Source organism: Hypomesus transpacificus, chromosome 9 (genome assembly GCF_021917145.1).
Source record: "Hypomesus transpacificus isolate Combined female chromosome 9, fHypTra1, whole genome shotgun sequence".
NCBI classification, from domain to species: Eukaryota; Metazoa; Chordata; class Actinopteri; order Osmeriformes; family Osmeridae; genus Hypomesus; species Hypomesus transpacificus.
The window spans coordinates 11,858,294-11,879,912 of record NC_061068.1 but is presented as its reverse complement, the minus strand read 5'-3'; the positions used below and the strand labels follow the sequence as shown (position 1 = coordinate 11,879,912).

Here is a 21,619-nt window from a genome sequence, read left to right as displayed (position 1 = left end):
CTGAATCATTTCATGCACAGGTGACGATAACAATTGTCGCTTATAACAGTGGTTGATATAGGCAGAATTAACAGTGTATTAACGATTGTATGGCATTTAATTATTAGAAATACACACACGTGTGCATGGTGTCCTCCAATCGCTAAACCTAGAGGCGTAGAACCACAATACAAAATGCAATCAAACACCATATCACATTATTGCCACCCATATTAAAAGTGTTTTCAAGAGTTCATGTTGGTTCGTGTGTCGGCTGCTCAGCCCCGGTCACACTTACAGTGATAAGGGCATGAACCCGACCACACAGCTTTGTCGGGGAAACTACGACTCCTAGCGAAATATCTGCCCAGCTGCAGATCCAGAGAATGTGTGTAAAACTGGCTGTACATAAATGAATCTACACCGACGTAAGGCTTAGTCACAGTGCTCTTACATAACCTAAGATGTATTGTACCCCAGGATAGGTGGACGAATATTTGTTCTATAGTCCTCTACTCATTAGAGATCAGAGATTGCTCTGCAGAAAACATGAGACTGTGCTGTTTTCAAGTCATTTTTATTCATTGAGATATGAAAACATAACATTCTGAATTCAAAACAAATGGAAAATATCTGACAAAGCAGTTTGATAAGATTTATCTGTGGAGATCTGAGTGAGATTTTGTTTAAGGCAGATTCCCTAAAATTAATGCTCAGATCTGTTTTTCATTCTGACAACCTGTTAGCACGAGTTTGGTAGGTCAGACATGTTCTACCATACAGCTAAACTAAAACCTTCCACACTTTGGGAGCCAAGGAGCAGAGCGCTGGGAGACGGTAGGGGGGGAGGGGAGGGGGTGCAACTGTTCTCCTCATTGAGGGAAGGAATGTAGCAGGGAGAGATGGAGGCTAGTTCCAGGGTCTGAAGTTCCAGGGGCTAGGACTGTCCAGGGCCAGGCTGGGGCTGGGACTGGAGCTAGTGGGGCAGAGCTGGAGCTCCAGGATAAGAGTCTCTGTTCCTGTGCCTGGTTTCAATCAGGGGTGAGAGCTCTGGTGGTCCGGGACAGGGTCCGACAGTCCAGGTTAGGGCTCTGGGTGTGGGGAGGGAGGGGGGGGATGTTGGGTGGTCTGGTGCAGGGGACAGGAAGTATGTTGTCTTTTCTTGGATTCCGGTGTCGGGGTTCAGGGTCTGGGCCAGTGGTGGGGTCAAGGGTCACTGCTCGTTCTGCTGTCCGTCTGTGATGGAGGACACGGCCCCCTGGCCTTTGTTGACGTCGCTGATGCAGGCCCACTGGCCGTCTGCCGACTCCTTCCACAGTGTCACCTAGTAGCGACAGCAAGGAACGCACTTGTTATTGTCACACACACACGCAGAAATACAAACACGCATGACCACACACACGCTGACATTCCAACGCTCACGGAAACACTCAAAACACTACAATGGTAAGACACAAACAGGCGTTCTTGAGGCAGTCATTTGACGCTGAGTGGCTGTTGCACGTATCCTGCGTTAGTCTGCCTAGGCCTTGGGTGTACGTACACGCAGGGTGCAAAACCAACAGAAGTCGTGGGGCAGTATGCCAAAGATCCCAATGTTCCACTAGGAAACAGGACACAGCGAAGAAGTAGTAGTACACAATGGAGGTGAATTTTGAAAAAGTTTCAGCCGCTGTTTCTGAGTAGCGGTGACCAACTGGAGTGTATTGAGGCTTTTGAACACACACATACAGACATGCAAAGACACACACAGATTTTCAAAAATGCACACAACTCATTTCACACACATACTGTCATGAAAACATACACATCCGCAATACGCACAAACATGCTGACCAACACACGGACGCACACACACACACACCCCAACACGTAAATACACACACACACACACAACCTTGTTGTCTCCCCCGGACACGGCCAGGATGTTTCCGGTTATAGACCAGCTGACGTGCCAGACCACATCATTGAACTTGTGCAGCAGCTTGGCCGTCCAGGTGTTCCCCGAGGGGTCGTCACACGTCCAGATGAACACCCGGCCGTCCTGGGGGTGGGGAGGGGAGGGGTGGAGGAGGACAGGGTGGGTGAACAGAGGAAAGAAAGAGGAGAGTGAGATGAGACTCCATGATACTGAAGTTGTGTAGTATGCTGTGTGTGTGTAGCGTGTGTGTGTATGTGTGTGTGTGTGTATTACCTGGGAGCAGCTGGCAATGGTGCTGGTGGGCAGACCGATGGATGGAGCCCAACCCACATCTCTCACCCAATCGCTGTGGGCCTCCAGCTTCTGGTCCTCCTTCCATTGGCCATCTTCCTCCCTGGAGGAGGAGCACAGAGCACGAAACCTCCAGTCAGAGAGCTGCATTTGCAAGCAAGCCAATGACATTGTTTCCATTACTGTACAAATCCAACATTCCTTCCACTCCTTGAGCTAAATCTCCCTCCTTTCCGGACAGGTGAGAACATGCTACAGAAGGGGCCCGTCCTCCAGTGTCAGATAGCGACACTGAACAATGAGAGTCTCAGCCAAGCTCCAGGTCACTTACTTCCAGAGTTTGACCAGGTTGTCGCAGCCTCCGGAGACGAACCTCTTGATGTAGTTGGGCTTCTGGCCCGAGGGCTGCTCAATGAGGCTGCCTGGCACCACGGCCGGGGCCCAGCTCACCGCATTACAGCCGATCTGGAGGGCACGGAGGGCAGGGCTACGGGTCAGGGTTAGAGGACCCTCACGGAAGGTCAGGGTATGGGGTCCGGGATTGTCAGGGTTTACGGTCAGGGTTTGTGATAGTACTGTCTGACGCAGGATGGGCCATCCATGTTGTCCACCCAACCTAGTGAGTGTGCGTGTGCGCCCTCACCGTGTGGGCATTGCTGATCTTCTTCACGTCCCACTGCTGGTCTCCGGTGAAGGTGAGGATGGAGATGGCTCCGTCTGAGCTGCCACACGCCAGGATCAGACCAAAGTCATACGGCCCCCAGCACACAGAGTTCACTGTGGAGAGACACACACACACACAGCTCAGAGCAGAACAATAGACACTGGTTTAAATAAACCCACACACACACACAGACACACAAACAATATACCAGCACTCACCTATAAAACAGGACTAATATATGAATAACATAGCTGCAGCCACATTAATTCACACAGACGTGTGAGTGTGTGTGTGTGTGTGTGTACCTGAGGAGTCGTGTCCAGTGTACTCGTACATCTTGTCCCAGGTTCCGTTCTCTTCCTTCCAGACGATGACTTTCCGGTCGTAGGAGCAGGATGCCAGCAGGTTCCCGTACATGGGGTGAGCCCACGCCACCTGCCACACCGGGCCCTCGTGGCTGCCAGGGCAACAGAAAGCACAGGTCAGTCCTATAAACAAGGCAGTACATCAAAGCCTTCCTCTGTTACTTTGATAGGAACAGAAAGGTTTGAACTCCGGGTCTGAAAACTGTCCATTGTCGAACTGCCACTGTCCATTTGTGAGTACTGTGAAACCTACTACAGTTGTAATTGTGCCGTGACATGATCAGTCTCTTGATCAAGTGTCAACTGACAGGCCACCCTCACATTGAACCCGTATCCTGTGTTTGCAGACTAGCTGTAAGGCAGCAACGAGGAGACTATTTTAAATTGTATTTATTTAGCACATGCTTTTATCCAAATCAACATATTAATACATCTGTGCTACCAATGCTTTGGGGCATCTATCCCAGACCACCTTAACTTTAAACTCACCCTCTGAGATCTGCCACCAGGATCTGACCTCCATTCTTCACGTCGAAGATCTTGACAGAGCGGTCCGATGAGCATGTGGCTAGCCGGGTGCCGTAGTAGTCCATCTGAGCATCATGCTGCAGAGGGCTCGGTGGTTAGACACTAGCCAGACTCGACTACAGAGCGACAATGACGCCACACTGTCTTCAACATAACGCTTAAAGGACACTGGGTTACACCGTTTCCAAATAATATTGTTACAACACTGCTATCCGTTAACTTGACTGGAATGGAGCTAAATTTATCTCTGCGAACTCACGGATACAAAAAGAGACAGGGGAGAGCAGGAAGCAGGGAGAAGGAAGAAGACCGACAGAGCAGGGTAGAAGGATGAATCGACAGCTATATACGTTAGAGTTGGTTCAACTGAAAATCGGTTACTTACGATCATGTCTTCGTGTGAAGTGTCCACCGTATTAATAACGGAAACCTGTATTTCATACACCCAGGTATGACACGAAAGGACATTAGAATTGTGATTAATATTAAACAGACACAACTCAACACTTGACAACTTCCCAAATGTCCCCGCCTGGGGATTATTAAGTGTTATCTTATCTTTGCTAACTCAGGTTAAACACTATCAGCTATAAAGCTAACTAGCAATGACAGGCGTTGACTGTGTTTTCATTGAAGTCATCTCCTTGCTATATATCACCATATACAGCACTTAGCTAGGATCTCAGAGTATAAAAACGTGGAGTATCTTGGTACTCACCATGATTGCAGTTAAACTTCCGATCAATATTATGAAAAACCAAAGCCGGCTTTTCTAACAACACCGCTAACTACAGACGTGGCAACGAAAGTACACGGCGGCCAATACAAAGTACCACTTCCGGGCCTGTACGCTAAATGTACCGCCCCATGGAAACAAGCAATCACCTTAAACGTTCCGCAAAACTGTTGTTCCTGTGCAGTCTGAAGATAGAGACCACCTGGTGGCGGTAGAAACAGGGTATACATTTTACTCCCCCTAGACCCCAACTTGACTAGCACCTATTTATATCGCACAAGTGTCATGTTTCCCACTAGTTTGTACTTGGCTAAGAGCGTCATTATTGCGCCCCGATTTCGCCGTGTTGTCCGGTTAAAGCTCTGTTTCAGTCTTTCCTAAAATATATTGTGAAATACAAAAATCGCATTGACAGTGACAGTTCTAAAGAAACAAGATGTCGACTGTTTCCTACCATATCTCCAACCTGTTGGATAAAATGACATCCACCGACAAAGACTTTCGGTAAGATAGTTTGCATGAGCCTGAGATGACACTGCATCATGCCATGACTGTCCGTTTGATGTGGCCAGACAGTGGACATTTGAGATGTTACAAGTGGCTCCTGAATCTAATACAGTTGATTTAAATGTGTGTGTGTGTGTGTTTGTGTAAATGGTGATATAACTAAGATTGTTCTGCTAAGATTGACATGAATATGAGGCATGTTGTATGACCATGGAATTCAAATGACATTGTCATGTTGCCTTTGATAATGAGGACAGGTTTTATGTCAGAAATTTGTAATATGACCACAGTGGTGTTCTATGACCTCTGCAGGTTCATGGCAACCAACGACTTGATGGTGGAGCTGCAGAAGGACTCCATAAAGCTGGACGAGGACAGCGAGAGAAAGGTGGTGGCCATGCTGCTGAAGCTGCTGGAAGACAAGAATGGAGAGGTCCAGAACCTGGCTGTGAAATGGTGAGAGAGAGATAGAGATAGAGAGAGAGAGCGAAAGATGGGAGTGGACAGAGAGAGAGGGAGAGAGAGAAAAGCCGAGGGATGGAGAGACAGACAGACAGACAGACAGACAGACAGACAGACAGACAGACAGACAGACAGATAGACAGAGAGTCAGACAGATAGAAGACTGGACAGACAGACAGATAGAAGACTGGCATGTATGTTTTTTTACAAAAACTTACATGCTTTTCTGTCTCTCATACATGCATGTATCTGTTATGTTCTGTGTGCGATTGCTCCAGCCTGGCTCCTCTCGTGAGCAAGGTGAAGGACTACCAGGTGGAGACCATGGTGGACACGCTATGCTCCAACATGCTGTCAGACAAGGAGCAGCTTCGAGACATCTCCAGCATGGGCCTTAAAACAGTCATCGCCGAGCTTCCCCCCTCCTCTTCAGGTAGGCCAGCCCCCCTTCCTACTGTTCTTCATCATCCTTTTCCTCCCTCCTTCACTCCTTCCTCCTCCCATCCTTCTGTTCTGACCTGCCTGGACCTCTCTGTCACTTCCTTATCTATATAAGCAATCTTTGTTTTGTCCTCTTTCATTTAGTCATTTAGCAGGCGCTCTTATCCAAAGCTCTTCCTCCTTCCCTTCCTCCGCTTCCCTTTTTGTTCGACTCCTCCTTCTCTCCTCCTAATCCTCCTATCCCTTGTCATTTTGTGTGTGTTTGTGTTATGCCCAGGTCTGACGCTGACGGCCAGTGTGTGTAAAAAGATCACCTCTCAGCTGATTGGAGCCATGGGGAAACAGGAAGATGTTACTATCCAGCTGGAGGCCCTGGACATCCTGTCAGACATGTTGGAAAGGTAGGAGGGACATCCTCTCAAAGGCCCAGAATTGTATTCCCGATTTTTGCCGCAAGTTGCCTCATGATTGTAGTTTAGGGTGTGACTTCTGAACTTTCACTTCTTCCACCAGCAGCCTTTTTACCTCAAGCGCACTGCCGTTCCTTCCTCTGTACAGGCTGAGTGGTGCGCTGGTCAGTTTCCACCCCTCCCTGCTCTCCTCTCTGCTTGGTCAGCTGACCAGCCCTCGTCTGGCTGTGAGGAAGCGCTCCATCCTGGCTCTGGGTCACCTGGTGCCCTGCTGTAGCCCCGCCCTCTTCACCCATCTCACTGAGCACCTATTGGCTCAGCTGGCCCAAGCCCCACCCCCTTCCACCTCCACCACACGTACTTACATCCAGTGCCTGGCAACCGTCAGCAGGCAGGGTGGACATCGCGTTGGTAAGATCCCTTGGAAGTGTGTTGCGTGTGCAAATGGACTGAATATAGAGAGTGTGTGTGTATGTTATAGACCATTGATTCCAAACCACCCGTGCTATCCGACATCAAAGTGAGTGTGCTCCTTCATGGCGTGGTGTTTCAGGTGAGCACCTGGAGAAGGTGGTTCCCATGGTGATGCGGTTCTGCACTGTGGAGGATGATGAGCTGCGGGAGTCGTGCTTCCAGGCCCTGGAGGCCTTCCTGCACAGGTGACACCTCCCAAACCCTCACCGGAACCATAATCGGAACCCTAACCTTTTAACACCGACCTTAACCCTCGCAACTTTAACCCTCATATCAAGGCTGATCTTAACCATAACCTTAGCCCTGACTTTGACTTTTTCCTACCTAAATGGTTACAATGTCGGGTTGACGACGTCGTATTCAATACCGTAGTTTAGTTGGCTGAATCTTTCATGCAGTCATGTGATTTTTCTCCTCTCCACTGATAACTGACAGGTGTCCCAAGGAGATGTCCCCTCACGTTGCCAAAGTGATGCAGCTGTGTCTCCGTTACCTTAGTTATGACCCCAACTACAACTATGATGCAGAGGAAGACCTGGAAGACAGCATGGAACAGGATGGAGAGGAAGACCCAGGTGCACACACAAAGCTAAATGGTTTCTGTTGGGGATTATGTGCTGGTTTTTGCAGTGTGTGTGTGTAATGTGTGTGTGTGTGTATTTGATACCAATGTATCCTGCTCTTGCCCGCTGTACCTGCTGCTCACAGAGTCTGATGATGAGTACAGTGACGACGATGACATGAGCTGGAAGGTTCGTCGCTCATCTGTCAAGTGTCTGGAGGTGCTCATCTCCACGCGCAGGGACCTCCTGCTGGACCTCTACACCACCGTCTGCCCCGCCTTGCTCGCGCGCTTCCGCGAGCGGGAGGAGAACGTGCGAGTGGACATCTTCACAGCGTTTGTGGCGTTGCTGCGGCAGACACGCCATCCCCCCGGTCTGGTGACCTCTGACCCCAGAGAAGACCCCACCCTCGCCATGCTCCGGAAACAGGTAGCGACATCACCACACCACACACACACACCAAGGAACATACGTGACGGCCACACACGAGCCTGACCCCTCCTCCCTCTGATGCTGTGTGGTCCCCCAGGTTCCCGTGGTGATGAAGGCTCTCCACAGGCAGCTGAGAGAGAAGAGCATGAAGACCAGACAGGGCTGCTTCTGCCTGCTAACAGAGCTGTCTACTGTCCTGCCTGGAGGGCTGGCTGAGCATATCCCCACCCTCATACCTGGTACACAGTACACACACACACACACACTTCAACAGATATTCCCACAGACTCGTTATAACCTAAGCCTTGCTTCTGTCTCTATCTCATCCAGGTATCATTTTCTCCCTGACAGACAAGTCCACCTCCTCCAACATGAGGATGGACGCCCTGGCCTTCCTCAGTGTGCTTCTCCTCAGCCACCCTCCAGAGGTCTTCCACCCCCATATGCCTCTCCTGCTTCCCCCCGTGGTGCTCTGCGTGGACGACCCCTTCTACAAGATCACATCCGAGGCCCTGCTAGTCACCCAGCAGCTGGTCACCGTGCTGCGCCCCCTAGGGCCCGGGGCGGCGGCGTTCGACGCCAAGCCCTACGTGAAAGAGGTGTTCTCCGGGACCCTGCGGAGGCTGAAGGCCACGGACATCGACCAGGAAGTGAAGGAGAGGGCAATTTCCTGTATGGGCTACATTGTGTGTCACCTCGGCGACCAGCTGGGGGCGGAGCTGCAGCCCACCTTGCTGATCTTCCTGGAGCGCCTGAAGAACGAGATCACCCGGTTAACTGCCGTCAAGGCCCTCATGTTGGTCGCCAGCTCCCCGCTGAAGGTGGACCTGAGGCCCATCCTTGGGGAGGCCATGCCTATTCTGGCATCCTTTCTCCGGAAGAACCAGCGGGCCCTGCGGCTAGGCACCTTGTCCGGGCTGAGGGTTCTGGTGTCTGGGTACGGCTCCTGCCTCACTGCCCCCCTGCTGGAGCCCCTGCTCCTGGAGCTGCCAGCTCTTCTGGAAGAGAGCGATATGCATGTGGCCCAGGAGTGCATGACCCTGCTCAGCAGTCTGGCCTCTTCCTGCCCCCCTGCCCTTCCCCTGATAGCAGCGTCCGTCCTGCCCGGGGTGGTAAGACTGGTCCATTCCCCCCTTCTGCAGGGGGGAGCTCTGGCAGCTATCCAGGATCTTCTCAGGGCTCTAGTGCTCTCCAAGGCTAGCGGTTTGGGCTACACCCCTCTGCTCCAGTTGCTTACCGGCCCCTTACTCACTCCACACAGGACCCCAGAGACAGACCTCATCCACAGACAGTCCTACTACTCTGTGGCCAAGTGTGTCGCTGCCCTGTCTGCTGCCTGTCCCAAAGAGGCCCAGAGCATGGTGTCCAGCCTGATCCGGCAGGTGAAGGACCCCCAGGCCCCTGAGCCGGCCAGGATGCTGTCCCTCCTCTGCCTGGGGGAGGTGGGCCGCTGCGTGAGCCTGGGGGGCCACAAGGAGCTCCAGGGGGTCCTGATGGAGGCCCTGTCCTCCCCCAGCGAGGAAGTGAAGTGGGCGGCCTCTTCTGCCCTGGGGAACGTATGTGTGGGCAGCCTGGAGGACTACTTGCCCTTTCTGCTCCAGGAGATCTCCAGCCAGCCCCGCAGGCAGTACCTCCTCCTCCACGCCCTGAAGGAGGTGATCAGTGCGGGGGCCACTGCCAGCCTCACGTCCCACGTAGAGGCCATCTGGACTCTGTTGGCCAAGAACTGCGAGTGTCCCGAGGAGGGCACCAGGAATGTGGTGGCAGAGTGTCTGGGCAAACTCACCATGGTCAGTCCTGCCCAGCTCTTGCCCAGGCTCAAAAAGCAGCTAGCAGCAGGTAAACAGATAGTCTGGTGTGTGAGGTGAGTGAGTGAATAGATGACTGATGGTACAGGTATGTGTGTGTGTGTGTATTTAAGTGAATGATCCTGTGTGTTTCCAGGCTCCCCTCTGGCCCGCAGCACAGTGGTCTCAGCAGTCAAGTTCACCATCGTTGACCAGCCGGTCCCCATAGACACTCTCCTGAGGGACTGCATAGGTAAATTATCACATCCATTTACCCAGCCCTCCCTACATGCAATGTTACAGAGGTCTTCACAGCTGTCCATAATAAACTGAACCTGGAAAGTGAATTGAAAGCAGTTAAAAGCCGAATAAACAAAAAGGTATGGATGCCTTATTGTCTGACCTCCTGCCCATGACAGCCTGGGACTAACATCTAATCCACTGATAGAACCTTCTAGACAAACACAGCATCTTAGTCTAGTGTGTGGTCTTAACTACCTCAACTCCACGTTTGGACACCACTGGCGTTGTCACATCTTCCTTGTCCCAGGCGACTTCCTGAAGACTCTGCAGGACAAGGATATCAACGTGCGTCGCGTTGCCTTGGTGATGTTCAACTCGGCAGCCCATAATAAGCCGGGTCTGATCCGCGAGCTGCTGGGCTCAGTGCTACCACACCTGTACAGCGAGACACAGATCCGCAAGGATCTCATCAGAGAGGTATGGAGTCCAGAGCTCGTCAGGGCCGGAGGAATGGTGGAACTTAGATCATGAGAAGATCTAGAAACATGAATCATTCTCATCATTGAATCATTCTCATCATTATACAACTGAAGATATACAGATTTATTGTTTATGTAGGTGGTTGACCATAATCCAGCACGTTTTTTGTTATCTTTATAACTGTTGGAATCGCTAATTCTGCTGAATAACTACTGAACAGTTGACAACAGAAGCTGAGAGCTGGTACCTGTTTTCTGTCTGGATTGATTTCTGTGTGTGTGTCTGTGTGCGCCAGGTGGAGATGGGTCCATTCAAGCACACGGTGGATGACGGGCTGGACGTGAGGAAGGCAGCGTTTGAGTGCATGTACACCCTGCTGGACAGCTGCCTGGACAGACTGGACCTGCTGATCTTCCTAGACCACGTAGAGGAGGGTCTCAAAGACCACTACGACATCAGGGTAGGAACACAGACTGCCCACTATGACACCAGGGGGGAACACACACCCAGGCCACTACTGCAGGGTTTTTCCTGGCTCAAAATAGGTTGAAAATAGGCTACAATGTGGCATGCTAATAGCTTTAGCCACGGGCTGGTGGGATGCCCAAATTGCAGCAATAAAAATGAAATGAAAAGGTTTTTTGTGGCCGATTTCTACTAAAAGGCTTAGGTGAGAAAAGCCTCAGGCAGGCCACCTCAGCCTTTTCAATGCAGGAAAAAAAACTGTACTGTTTACGGCAGAGCCATACACTCAACCTCACACAACATGTGGCTTCTCTTTTTTTATTGTCATCAGTCTTATTGTTGTTTCAGTTTAGTCAGTTTGTGGTTTTCTGTGTGTGTATAGATGCTGACGTTCCTGATGCTGGCCAGAATGTCGTCTCTGTGTCCAGATGCTGTGGTCCAGAGGTTGGACAGACTGGTGGAACCCCTGAAGGCCACCTGCACCACCAAGGTTAGCTTGCACACACTCTGTGGTTGGCTAATACAAACACACACACCTACTGTAATCTGCCTAGTGACAAGCTAGCTTGTTATGATTAGCGGTAAAGGTTACATTCTCAAGGTAGTGTCCTCTGTGCTACTATTTGTAATCATGGTCGAATGTTTCCAGTTGTATCCCAGTCCTCATGTGAGCCCTTTACCCCAGGTGAAGGCTGGCTCTGTGAAGCAGGAGTTTGAGAAGCAGGAGGAGCTGCGTCGCTCCGCCATGCGGGCAGTGGCGGCCCTGCTCACCATCCCCGAGGTGGAGAAGAGCCCTGCCATGGCTGACTTTGCCAACCAGATCCGCTCCAACGCAGAGATGGCCTCCATCTTTGACAGCATTCTGGGAGACCCCTCCTCTAGCGCCGTGGAAAACATGGATATTAGCTAGAGCCCTCCAAACATCAAACCTGCTTACTGAACAACACAGAACCCCTGGGATAATGGAACATGGTTGGCTAGAACCCTTGTTATGTTAGAACACTCACTTGCCTGAACTCTCAAAACACACAACCCCATTGGCTGGAACCGGCAGTACATGGCTCTTACTAGTGTAGAACCAACTTGTAAAATAACATGGTTTCAACAACCTTGTTGTACTGCAGTAGTAATACTTAAAAGGGCCACAGCCATACAGCGTCAGTGTTATGTGAATGAACACAGACTCTACCCTCGTGTCCACATCACCATACCAGAAGTGCCTCTTAGTCATTCAACATGGTATTAAAAACGAGTTTTGGAAACCAGTTGCATTGATGATCCGTTTTTTCAAGCTTACAATACAGCAACAAAACCAAGAAAAGAAAGCACTCATGTTTAAGTGTGATGTCAACACCAAAGCAAAAGGCATGACAAATTAATAATTTGCATTACTTTATTTTGCAATATTCATATTGTTTCACCATGTCAATATTATTTCACCTTCCAATATCACCCACCAACTCCACCACTCTTATCCAACATACACATGTCCCTGGGAAGCACGTGTGCACAGATACACCAAGACAGACTGCAGTAGCAGCTCTTGTCCCTCTGGCTATGGGGTTGGTGCGATCATGTGATACTGACTGCTGCTCTACTGTCAGAGCAGATGCTGCCAGCCATCTTCAAACATGCCTTTGGGACCAGGACAGCTGACAGCTCATTGGCTTCAGGAAGGTCAGCTGACGAGTTCGGTGCATTCTGGACGGAGGGAAATGGATAACCATAAGGAGTGTCAATCATAGGGCCACTAAACAAAGCATACAGGTTGTACATTCTAGTACACAAGGTCATATGAACTATACACGCACCCAATTAAAAAAAAAAAAACAGTGTACAGCATGCAGTTACACAGAATTTCTTTTTTAAATATGGTCTGAGTTAATTTGTCGCAGGTTCTCTTCCACCGCAGGGCTATGGGTGAGCTCAGGGTGGAATGGGTAATTCCTCTGCCTGTCTCTCCCTCCTTGTTCAACACCTAGCCAGAGTATGGATGACTTGGCAGGACTGGTTGAGGAGGCAAGTACAGCTACCTGGAATTTAACAGCTAATCACTATGCTAGCTGAGTACACACAGCAATGCTAGGCAGAATTTAGTGGATCAAAGCTTCATTGCACTCATCTACGCCAGGTAAATGCTATTCTAGTTCACAAGCAACAGCTAAAAGCTGTCAGGACATCTTACACATTGCTGGTTTGAAGACCTGCCATCTCCCTGGTATCGTGCACCAGACGCTTGACTTGCGCAGGGGGCAGAACCTGCCCTTTCCTCCTGCTGCTGTCATAGCCACAGGTTAAGTTCATCTGGTACTTGACCCATCCCTTTACCTTCTTACTGTTGGCATCTCATTGGCTGCCTTAAGATCATCTGTGAAGGTCAACAAGTGAAAAGAGGATTAAAGCCATGGTAACAAGCCAGGTGAGCTGGGTTAAAGTGACTGAGGTTGTAGGTTAAACATTCTGCTTATGACTTAGAATTCAGTTCCCTGATAATATCAAAATAGTTTAATGGAAGCGTTGGATGACAGAGTCAACTTTGTATATGAAAACCTCGTGAGTCACCGAAAAGCAACTGTGGCTTGAACCAAACGGAATCGCACCTGAGCTTCCATTTCGGGGTCTGAATGACCGCTTGTTCTTCTTGACTGGACATCATTGGCCACGTCAGCAGGAGAGCAGCCGAGTCAATTCTGTTAAGGAATGCGCCCATTAATAATTATCAAGCTAACGATTTTGCAAACTGAAATATTGCGCTGTTGTCAAGTTCACTAGCTGAAAAAATTGACAGAAGGCTATACTTCGTTTGCTAGCTAGCGTGCTCCATTTTAAGCATGCAATAAGCACTAATCAAGATATATAAATTAGTAGTTTTACATTGTTTGCATGTACACACGATCAGAAATTCACGATTATTTAACAAAGTGGATTAATTAAACAAGCGCTCACTTCACATGGTCCTCTCAACCATCATCAGTAATCTTCACTAACTGTACAATATGCTAAATCAGAACCTTAGAAATACCGTGTGATATTGTATTGTGAGAATTACAGCAGTTTTCAAACAGGATGGTGTTAGATTGTAAACTCTATGAAGGGCCTACTTACCGGTTAATCTGCGTGACTAGGGATGGGACGTATGGCACTGACGCATCGATGCTTGTGTCGCAAAACCAATACGCACAGTTTCGAAAAAGTGTTTTGGAGCTTGTATCAAATTACGAAACCACGTGACAGATGACGTTCAATGCTTCAAACGTCACGAACTGGTTCGAAGTTTTGCCGCTCTTCTGAACCAGAGCCATGGAAGGAACGAAGCCACCGTTTCTTGTTAAAGACAAATCTCACATTGTCAGAGAAGCAGCACCAGGCATCGCTAGAGTTTCTTCCATCAGTCATTATTATTTAGCCAAATCCGTATAGTAATAATTATAAATCCGTGCATTTGTGTTGTGTTATTTTATTGAAATGAAACGTAACATGATAGGACTAGGTAGGTCTATACAGTGCCCAGAAAACAAATGTTGATGATTCGTCAACATTGTCAACAGTAATAATAATTCGTAAAAATAAAGTTCCCCCAGTTCACAATAGACCTACATATAACAAATGTTAAGAAAAAATCTGTGTTATCTAGTTTAATTGATATAAAGACCATATAGTATAAAGTCCGTCCAACCGCTTAATGATCTCTTCGGTGGTGTAGTTGGTTAAAGCGTTGTACGACTACATATTGTTAATGCGAATCTGGGATCCCAAGTTCGCGCCCCAGTCCAGTGAATCTCGTACGATATTCTTTAACTTTTACTGTGAGAAAATGACATAATTCTAAAGGCCTACGGATGTATCACAACATTTTAATGTGTGAGCACTAATATCAGATCAAAATGAACACATGTAGCCTTAATTAAATATTGAATAACGTAGGGTAGTCTACCGTCGGAGACAACCACTACGCCTCATTCAGCCAGTTTAAACGGCTGCTAGATGACGCTGTTCATTTTCAAAGTGCCGATAGTTCGGCTCTTTGGGCCGGAAGAAACCACCAAAGCTTCACAAGGCATCGTTCGCCCATCCCTATGCGTGACATCTACTAGTTCGATAGGAAATAATGGTCTTCTTCCATGGTGTGACGTCTGTAACAGACTTTATATAGCTGTGTAGAGCGCGTGAGTTTGAGGTGAGGTCTCCTGTCCTTAATTGGCGCAAAGCCGTTCATGTCCCTCCCCTTGTACTTCTCCACCAATGCGCGGAAAGGAGGTCATGGATGCATGGAATCCAGCAAGGAGGTATATACTGAGGTTATAAATAATATGAGAGGACCAGAAAAACTGATCGATATAACTGACTTTACTTAGTCCATCACCTCACAGTTTATATTAATATATGTGCACTGTGCACAACCTAAATAGGCTATTCACATTGAATGAGACGAGGTCATTCCTCGCGTTGTATTGTGCGGTTTAAGCAGGAGGATGTTGAAGATCACGATTAGAATGACATAATTTAAAAAGTGACGTAATATTTGAGGCAGTGTTTTACTGGTTGATGACCTGCAGGAGAGTGTTTCTTCACTATGAAGATTAACATAAATCAATATAGGAATAGGATTCTAAACATACAGTACCTGCTGGTAGGCTAAAAGACGCAATTCAAATGAATGATACTGCGTAGGCCTATCATTTTCTTAGAATAAACAACTGATTTGCACGGTGTAGGTTAGGTGCCCATTCCCTCCCGCTCTTCAAGGGGCGGAAGGAAGAGAGAGAGAAGGGCGGGGGATAAGCAAAGTCGGCCACTTGTTGGAGGTTTCAGTCAATTTCGTACGTGCCATTTGCTTGCATTGACGCGAGAGATCCATGATTGGGTTTGTGTAGCGCTATTGGAGCCAATCAGGGGAACCGGGCGAGCGAGAAACGACGACAGGCTGCACGGGTGAGGAGGAATAGGATCTGGTTGCAGGGGATTGGTGTATTGTGGACCAACCAAATTACTAACGCTACAAAATACAGGAATTAAAACGTTTTGAAACAGTTTGACCGAACGATTCTTGTGATCCGATGAGTTTTATCTTAAAACACGAGCCGATGTTGGCTAAATTTGCTAAGTAGCCTACATACCAAGCCCGCTTAAATGTTACTTGGCCTAGCTAGCCAGCCATTAGCTACACAAGGCGGGCAGAACATTGCGCGAAAATGACGAGGTTGTTAGTGATAGCTATATTAGAGCTAATGATGTGCACAGATATGCTTTAGCTGGAAAGCTAGTAATAATAACTACAATCGGTCTACCAATGTACCACACATATTCAACTGACATATCAGACATGTGAATATGTGACTTAAGACCACAATGCAGCAAACAACATGCCACACAAAGGAAAATGGTGGATAATTTAGCTAGCCAGCAAGCTAGCTAACGTGAAGCTAATAGCTAGCTGGAAACAATGTGCACCAAACACATTGTTACGTGTTGTGTAGACACACAACTGATAAACGTTTGTTCAATAAAATAATATAACGTAATATTGATGTGAAGTGTCCTGCATTACAACTGATACGTTGTTAATATTCGTGTTGGTGGCTACTCCTTTGATTAACAGTTGAGTGTGATTTGAAGACCTCAAAGTGCAGTGACCATGGAGCAGTACACAACCACCACAGGGGAGCAGATAGTGGTACAAACAGCCAATGGTCAGCTCCAACAACAGGTGAGGCCTGAAACACAAACAGTATGTTACTACTGTATATATCATTGTTCTATTCGATTTCAGAGGGAACCTCAATCAAAATGTTGCCTGTGGTATTCTCTGATACAAGACATCATTTATTTCACCCACTCAGTACAGGGTAAATGATAATGGTGCATGTGTATTTTATCTAACACCACTGCATTTTCCCTGTGTTTATAATTCACATGTTTAGTGGGGCACTAGTGCCTGAGTTGGAGTCTCAGCCTGTGTGTACTGTACATGTTTTGCCTTTAGGGCACTGTGACGACGGTGCAGTTGCAGGCTGAGCCAGCTGCTTCGGCCCAGCAGGTTCAGACACTCCAGGTAGTGGTGGGATCTCAGAGCCCATATCGTGTCCCCGTCCCCCCTGTCACACACCCCTGCATGTCCCCATAACCCCCACGTGTCCTCTCTGGTGCTGCAGTCTGTGGATGTCAGCTTCCATGACATTGTCATAGTGAGTGAGCGGTAAACTAGGTTGCCAAACTCCACTGCATGACTTGTCACTCTTCAACTTGCTGTCTTGTGCACCCTCAGGCATCTGACAGACTTGACATTGTTCCAATTATGTCCCACAGGTGGCGCAGGCGTATCAAATCAATGCTGTGTTAATTGTACATCAGCCTGGTATCAGGTCATAATGGATGAGGAATACATAGTCTTTATTTGCTGCTTTTCTCAAAACATCCACCAGACTTTTCCATGTTCTCTCATAACCATCCACCTGAGAACTCACTCTGAAATGTGTCCATAATGCAAGTTTGTGTTCTGTAAACGACTTGAATGGGCATTTGTAGTATGTTGGTTGTGACTTTCCATTATGTATGTGCACACCCACTCAACATCATGTTCAGAGGAAACCTACTCAGGAAATAGGCGTACTATCTCTTAGCAGCATGTTGACAGTTCAGGTTCATGCTAGCATGCTTTGCAAACCACAAGGCCTCATCTGTTTTATGGGTTCCTCTGTGACACACATGCTTAGCATGGAAGCTCTGTCTCTGACATTCAGAACAGTAGCAGTTCAATTCCTCCTCCCGCTCTGACACTCTGGTTTGCTGTCCCTCTCCCTCCTCCCCCAGGTGCAGGGACAGCCTCTGATGGTGCAGGTGAGCGGGGGGCAGCTCATCACCTCCTCTGGCCAGCCTATCATGGTGCAGGCCATGGGGGGGCAGGGCCAGACCATCATGCAGGTTCCCATGGCTGGCACTCAGGGGCTCCAACAGGTGAGCTGACCACAAAGGACTGTTACTGAACCTCAGATGATCTGTCTTCTTTAATACAATGTATGAATAAATAAATACAGCCATGTCTGACCTAGCCACGTAATAGTTGATACTGCTGATTGTGTGGGCTGGTTTGGTGAGATGAATGTGGTCTCTGGTGCAGATCCAGCTGGTGCAGCCAGGGCAGATCCAGCTGCAGGGGGGGCAGACTCTACAGGTGCAGGGGCAGGGGGGGCAGACCCAACAGATCATCATCCAGCAGCCGCAAACCGCAATGACTGCTGGGCAGAACCAGGTAGGGTGGATGCATTCTCTCTCTCTCTCGCTCTCTCACTCACTCACTCACACACACACACATACCTACATACCTCTACATACAATATATACATGCAGCCTCAAGCCTGTTAATAAAAAGTGCTAGTTCTCCAAGACGACATGATCAAAGTTGCAGTTGTGGATAGCTAAGCTAAAGTGTGTTAAATGCTGTTGCTGCTTGTCTCTCAGGGCCAGCAGCAGATTACAGTGCAGGGCCAGCAGTTGGCCCAGACGGCTGACGGCCAGACCATTGTGTACCAGCCAGTCAACGCTGACGGCACTCTTCTCCAACAAGGTATCACTTTCACCTCAAAGCTGCAATCTCTGCATGGTCTCTCTGTGTCGTATTACAGGCCATTGAGGACAACAGAACCTTCTTGTGTTTTCTACCCACTTTGGTTAATCTTTTAGCTACCTTTTTAAACCTTTTAAGGTCAATTATAATACCTCAGGATCCTTTTAAGTGAATTGATTCCAATGCTGAAAAATAAAAGAAATCAGTAAAACACGAATTAAAACGTGTAAAAAGACGTAACACGTCTCTGTCCTCTCCCAGGGATGATCACCATCCCTGCATCAAGTCTGGCAGGAGCTCAGATAGTGCAGGCAGGCAACAACACCAACACCACCAACAGTGGCCAGGGCACAGTGACTGTCACGCTGCCCATGTCTGGGAACATGGTCAATACTGGGGGCATGGTCATGGTGAGTCTCTCAAACTCACTGTGTTTATGCTTGTGTTTGGTCATTAAATGTGTGTTTTTTGTTGGCTTTCGACTACCGCTTTGTGTCTTTGTGCTTCTGTTTGGTCACGAAAGGTGTGCATTAAAAGGTGTTTCACACTAAATGTGTGTTTTTTGGGTTGTGTTTGACCTGTAAATGTGTTTTTGGCGACCAGATGGTTCCTGGTGGAGGCACGGTACCAGCCATGCAGCGTATCCCCCTGCCCGGGGCCGAGATGCTGGAGGAGGAGCCTCTGTACGTCAACGCCAAGCAGTACAACCGCATCCTGAAGAGACGGCAGGCCCGCGCCAAGCTGGAGGCCGAGGGCAAGATCCCCAAGGAGAGACGGGTCCGTATGTTCAGGAGAGGAGCGTGTGCAGTACCTGACTCACTGACAGAGAGAGCACAGCAGTGCATGTGTTGTTAAGAGATGTGTGAATGATTTGTTTGTGTTTTTTCACAATGTTGGCATGTTGGCATGGGGGTGTGGGGGGGGGTGGTGTGTGAGCAGAGTGTGTTAATTGAGAGTGTAAGCCGTACGCCTTATCGATGCTGAATTTGTGTTTTTCTGCCTTTTAGAAATATTTGCACGAGTCACGGCACCGCCACGCCATGAAGAGGAAGAGAGGCGATGGAGGACGATTCTTCTCTCCCAAGGAGAAGGAAGAGATGGCGCTGGCCATGCAGGTGAGCGGGTTACAAGGCAACTTCAAGCAAGACGAGTATAGGGGTTTCGTACTCGACTCACAATGGACAGTCTAGTGCTCCGTCCCTTGGCTAACCAAACGCTTGCATAAACCCACTCTCCTGCCTTCGTCACCTATCCGCCAACCATACTCTGTGCTGCTTCTTTCACATATTTTGTATAAACCTTTTTTTTAATAATTTCTTTTTTGGGGGGGGGGGGGGGGGGGGGGGTTGTTCAGAACTACTTTGTATATCATGCTGCGACAAGTTTTAGATTCTAGCAATTAGAAGTGTTCCTATGTACCTTATTGTACTGTTGCTATCTTTTCCTGCAAACCACAGACTGCCAAATCCTCTGCTGTTTGCACAGTTGGTCTAACTCCCAACAACAGAAGCCCATATGTCTGTCTTTGTGGCTGCCATCTTACTGTTAGCTATCAGAGCTTTTTTGTCACTGTCTGTGTTCCTTCGTTAGTGTTGTACACTGCTGTGCCTCTGTGTTTTGTTATTGTTGCCATGCTGTGTACCCCTGTCCTAACACTTGTGTTCATTTAACAGTTGCAGGGCTAGGATGGGGTGGTGTAAAGGTACTGTATCAATTTCTCATGAAAGACAAAACGGCCACCACAAAAGAAATGGATCTTGCAGTTAGACCCATCCTAAACCCCCAACTCAGATTATTTTCATAAACAGTTTAAATATAGAACATGATTTATGGTCATGCAACCTGCTCAGAGGAAAGCCAAGGGAATGTATTCATGCAGTATTTATATGCCTGCAAAAGCCTTAGATCCCAGTTGTTTTATTCATGTTCATGTAACTACTTAGTAGGACTTGGCTTTTACTGTCAGACTATTCATATGAATGCAAAGCTTGTGTGTTTCTGTGTGAAACCTGTTACTCTTTTTAGTATGTGTGCTAGCATTGCACTTAAGTTAGCCATTTTTTCCAAAGGTTTTTGTCCGTTAAGTTTCTAGTTCAAATAAAGCTGTGCATGTGTTTTTTGTATTTTAATTGGACCCAGAGCGTCTTAATGGCTCTTCACAGTACACCAACATAAAAAATTACACAAAGGGAGTAACTGGGATGTCAAGTTCATATATATATTCCAATAGCGACATTAAACAACCATTTGGACCCTGAGCACAGAATAGAACATGAATCAGTTGTGCCCTTGGATGTCTCATAGAACAAATGGACAGGTCTGTTGTCAAGACAGTTTTGGCAGCCCTGTTATTCATGCTAACAGTTCTTCCTCCTCTCTCCAGGTACAGTCAGAGCTCCCACCAGTTGGAGAGGAAGCCGTCGTGCAGATGATTAGTGTGTCCTAACCCGTCGTTAGCCCGAGGAGGCTCGTCTGTATGTTTGTGCGCTTGTTTCTGTATGTCAAGTGGAAGAGGGGAGAGAACTCTGACACATCTACCAGTGCATCTTTCTGGGGACTTTCTAAGAATTCAGCAAGCTGGGCTGGCTCAGAGCACAATGTGGACTAGTGGAGAGTTTGTCAGCTCTAAGTGCACACCAGATACGTTATTCAGTACTACACGGTAACCATGGAAACACTGGAGAGCAATCGGGACCCTGGAAGACTCGGGAGGACGTCTGTTATGTAATTGTGATTTGTACGGACATTTATAACTCTGTATCAAAGTTGCTTGGTCTTTAACGCAGTTTTCATATTTATTTGGAACACATTACTAAAATGGGTAGCTGTTTGTTCCTGTCCTCTGCTTTAGGTTTTCAGGTTTAGTCTTATTTGTTGCTGACAGATTTCATGTGAAAAGCAATAATCTAAGGGCTATAACCCAAACACTTTTATTCCACTTTTGTTTTAGTATTTAATAGGTTTTTGCATGATCTACTTGAATTGCAAGTTTAGGCCACAGCAATACCAAGTTAGTGTACATAGGTAATGTGTGTATGGTACTGGGCCACATTGTATGATATCAGCTGTGGCTGCCCACACCTTTTCCAGGAAAGCTACCCTCCTGTAAGTTTTCATTTAATTTGTAACTAACCTGCTTCAATTTGTTAGCCATTGAATTGTTAGAATCAAGAACACTAGATTCGGGTTGGGCAGAGGGTTGGGCAGCCCTGGTGTAAACTGAATTTTTCTTTTATATAACATAAATAAAACAACACATGTCAACTGTCTGTGCATCATTACTCATATGCGCCGGCCTGTCTGACAA

General features: G+C 47.8%; 3 protein-coding genes and 1 long non-coding RNA gene across 6 annotated transcripts; 2 read left to right on the top strand and 2 right to left on the bottom strand.

The window, feature by feature from the left end:
* Positions 1–546: 546 nt before the first annotated feature.
* sec13 (SEC13 homolog, nuclear pore and COPII coat complex component) lies at positions 547–4,608 on the bottom strand. Its single transcript, XM_047025633.1, has 9 exons — positions 4,467–4,608; positions 4,134–4,178; positions 3,710–3,825; positions 3,161–3,312; positions 2,835–2,968; positions 2,523–2,656; positions 2,174–2,294; positions 1,877–2,023; positions 547–1,303 (listed from the first exon to the last, which is right to left on the bottom strand). Exons 1-9 carry the CDS (start codon positions 4,467–4,469, stop codon positions 1,193–1,195), a joined length of 963 nt encoding a protein of 320 aa, XP_046881589.1. The 5' UTR covers positions 4,470–4,608; the 3' UTR covers positions 547–1,192.
* An 80-nt stretch (positions 4,609–4,688) lies between these two features.
* cand2 (cullin-associated and neddylation-dissociated 2 (putative)) lies at positions 4,689–12,006 on the top strand. Of its 2 annotated transcripts, none has more exons than XM_047025632.1 (15): positions 4,689–4,988; positions 5,304–5,447; positions 5,732–5,886; positions 6,172–6,295; positions 6,453–6,715; positions 6,858–6,963; positions 7,214–7,353; positions 7,487–7,770; positions 7,871–8,012; positions 8,125–9,612; positions 9,718–9,813; positions 10,111–10,280; positions 10,579–10,743; positions 11,131–11,238; positions 11,434–12,006. In XM_047025632.1, exons 1-15 carry the CDS (start codon positions 4,921–4,923, stop codon positions 11,656–11,658), a joined length of 3,678 nt encoding a protein of 1,225 aa, XP_046881588.1. In that variant the 5' UTR covers positions 4,689–4,920; the 3' UTR covers positions 11,659–12,006. The 2 variants fall into 2 exon arrangements, with proteins under 2 accessions (XP_046881588.1, XP_046881587.1); XM_047025631.1 differs by having other exon boundaries at positions 8,104–9,612.
* Positions 12,007–12,127: 121 nt separating this feature from the next.
* LOC124471073 lies at positions 12,128–13,948 on the bottom strand. Its single transcript, XR_006956483.1, has 4 exons — positions 13,854–13,948; positions 13,349–13,438; positions 12,934–13,116; positions 12,128–12,449 (listed from the first exon to the last, which is right to left on the bottom strand). It is a non-coding gene; the product is annotated as an uncharacterized LOC124471073 (long non-coding RNA).
* Positions 13,949–15,483: 1,535 nt separating this feature from the next.
* On the top strand, positions 15,484–21,576 carry LOC124471729 (nuclear transcription factor Y subunit alpha-like). 2 transcript variants are annotated; one of them, XM_047026321.1, is made up of 10 exons: positions 15,485–15,680; positions 16,348–16,455; positions 17,559–17,702; positions 17,866–17,997; positions 18,207–18,312; positions 18,574–18,722; positions 18,916–19,089; positions 19,320–19,427; positions 19,986–20,014; positions 20,696–21,576. In XM_047026321.1, exons 2-9 carry the CDS (start codon positions 16,384–16,386, stop codon positions 19,995–19,997), a joined length of 897 nt encoding a protein of 298 aa, XP_046882277.1. In that variant the 5' UTR covers positions 15,485–15,680; positions 16,348–16,383; the 3' UTR covers positions 19,998–20,014; positions 20,696–21,576. The 2 variants fall into 2 exon arrangements, with proteins under 2 accessions (XP_046882276.1, XP_046882277.1); XM_047026320.1 differs by lacking the exon at positions 19,986–20,014 and having other exon boundaries at positions 15,484–15,680.
* Positions 21,577–21,619: the final 43 nt, after the last annotated feature.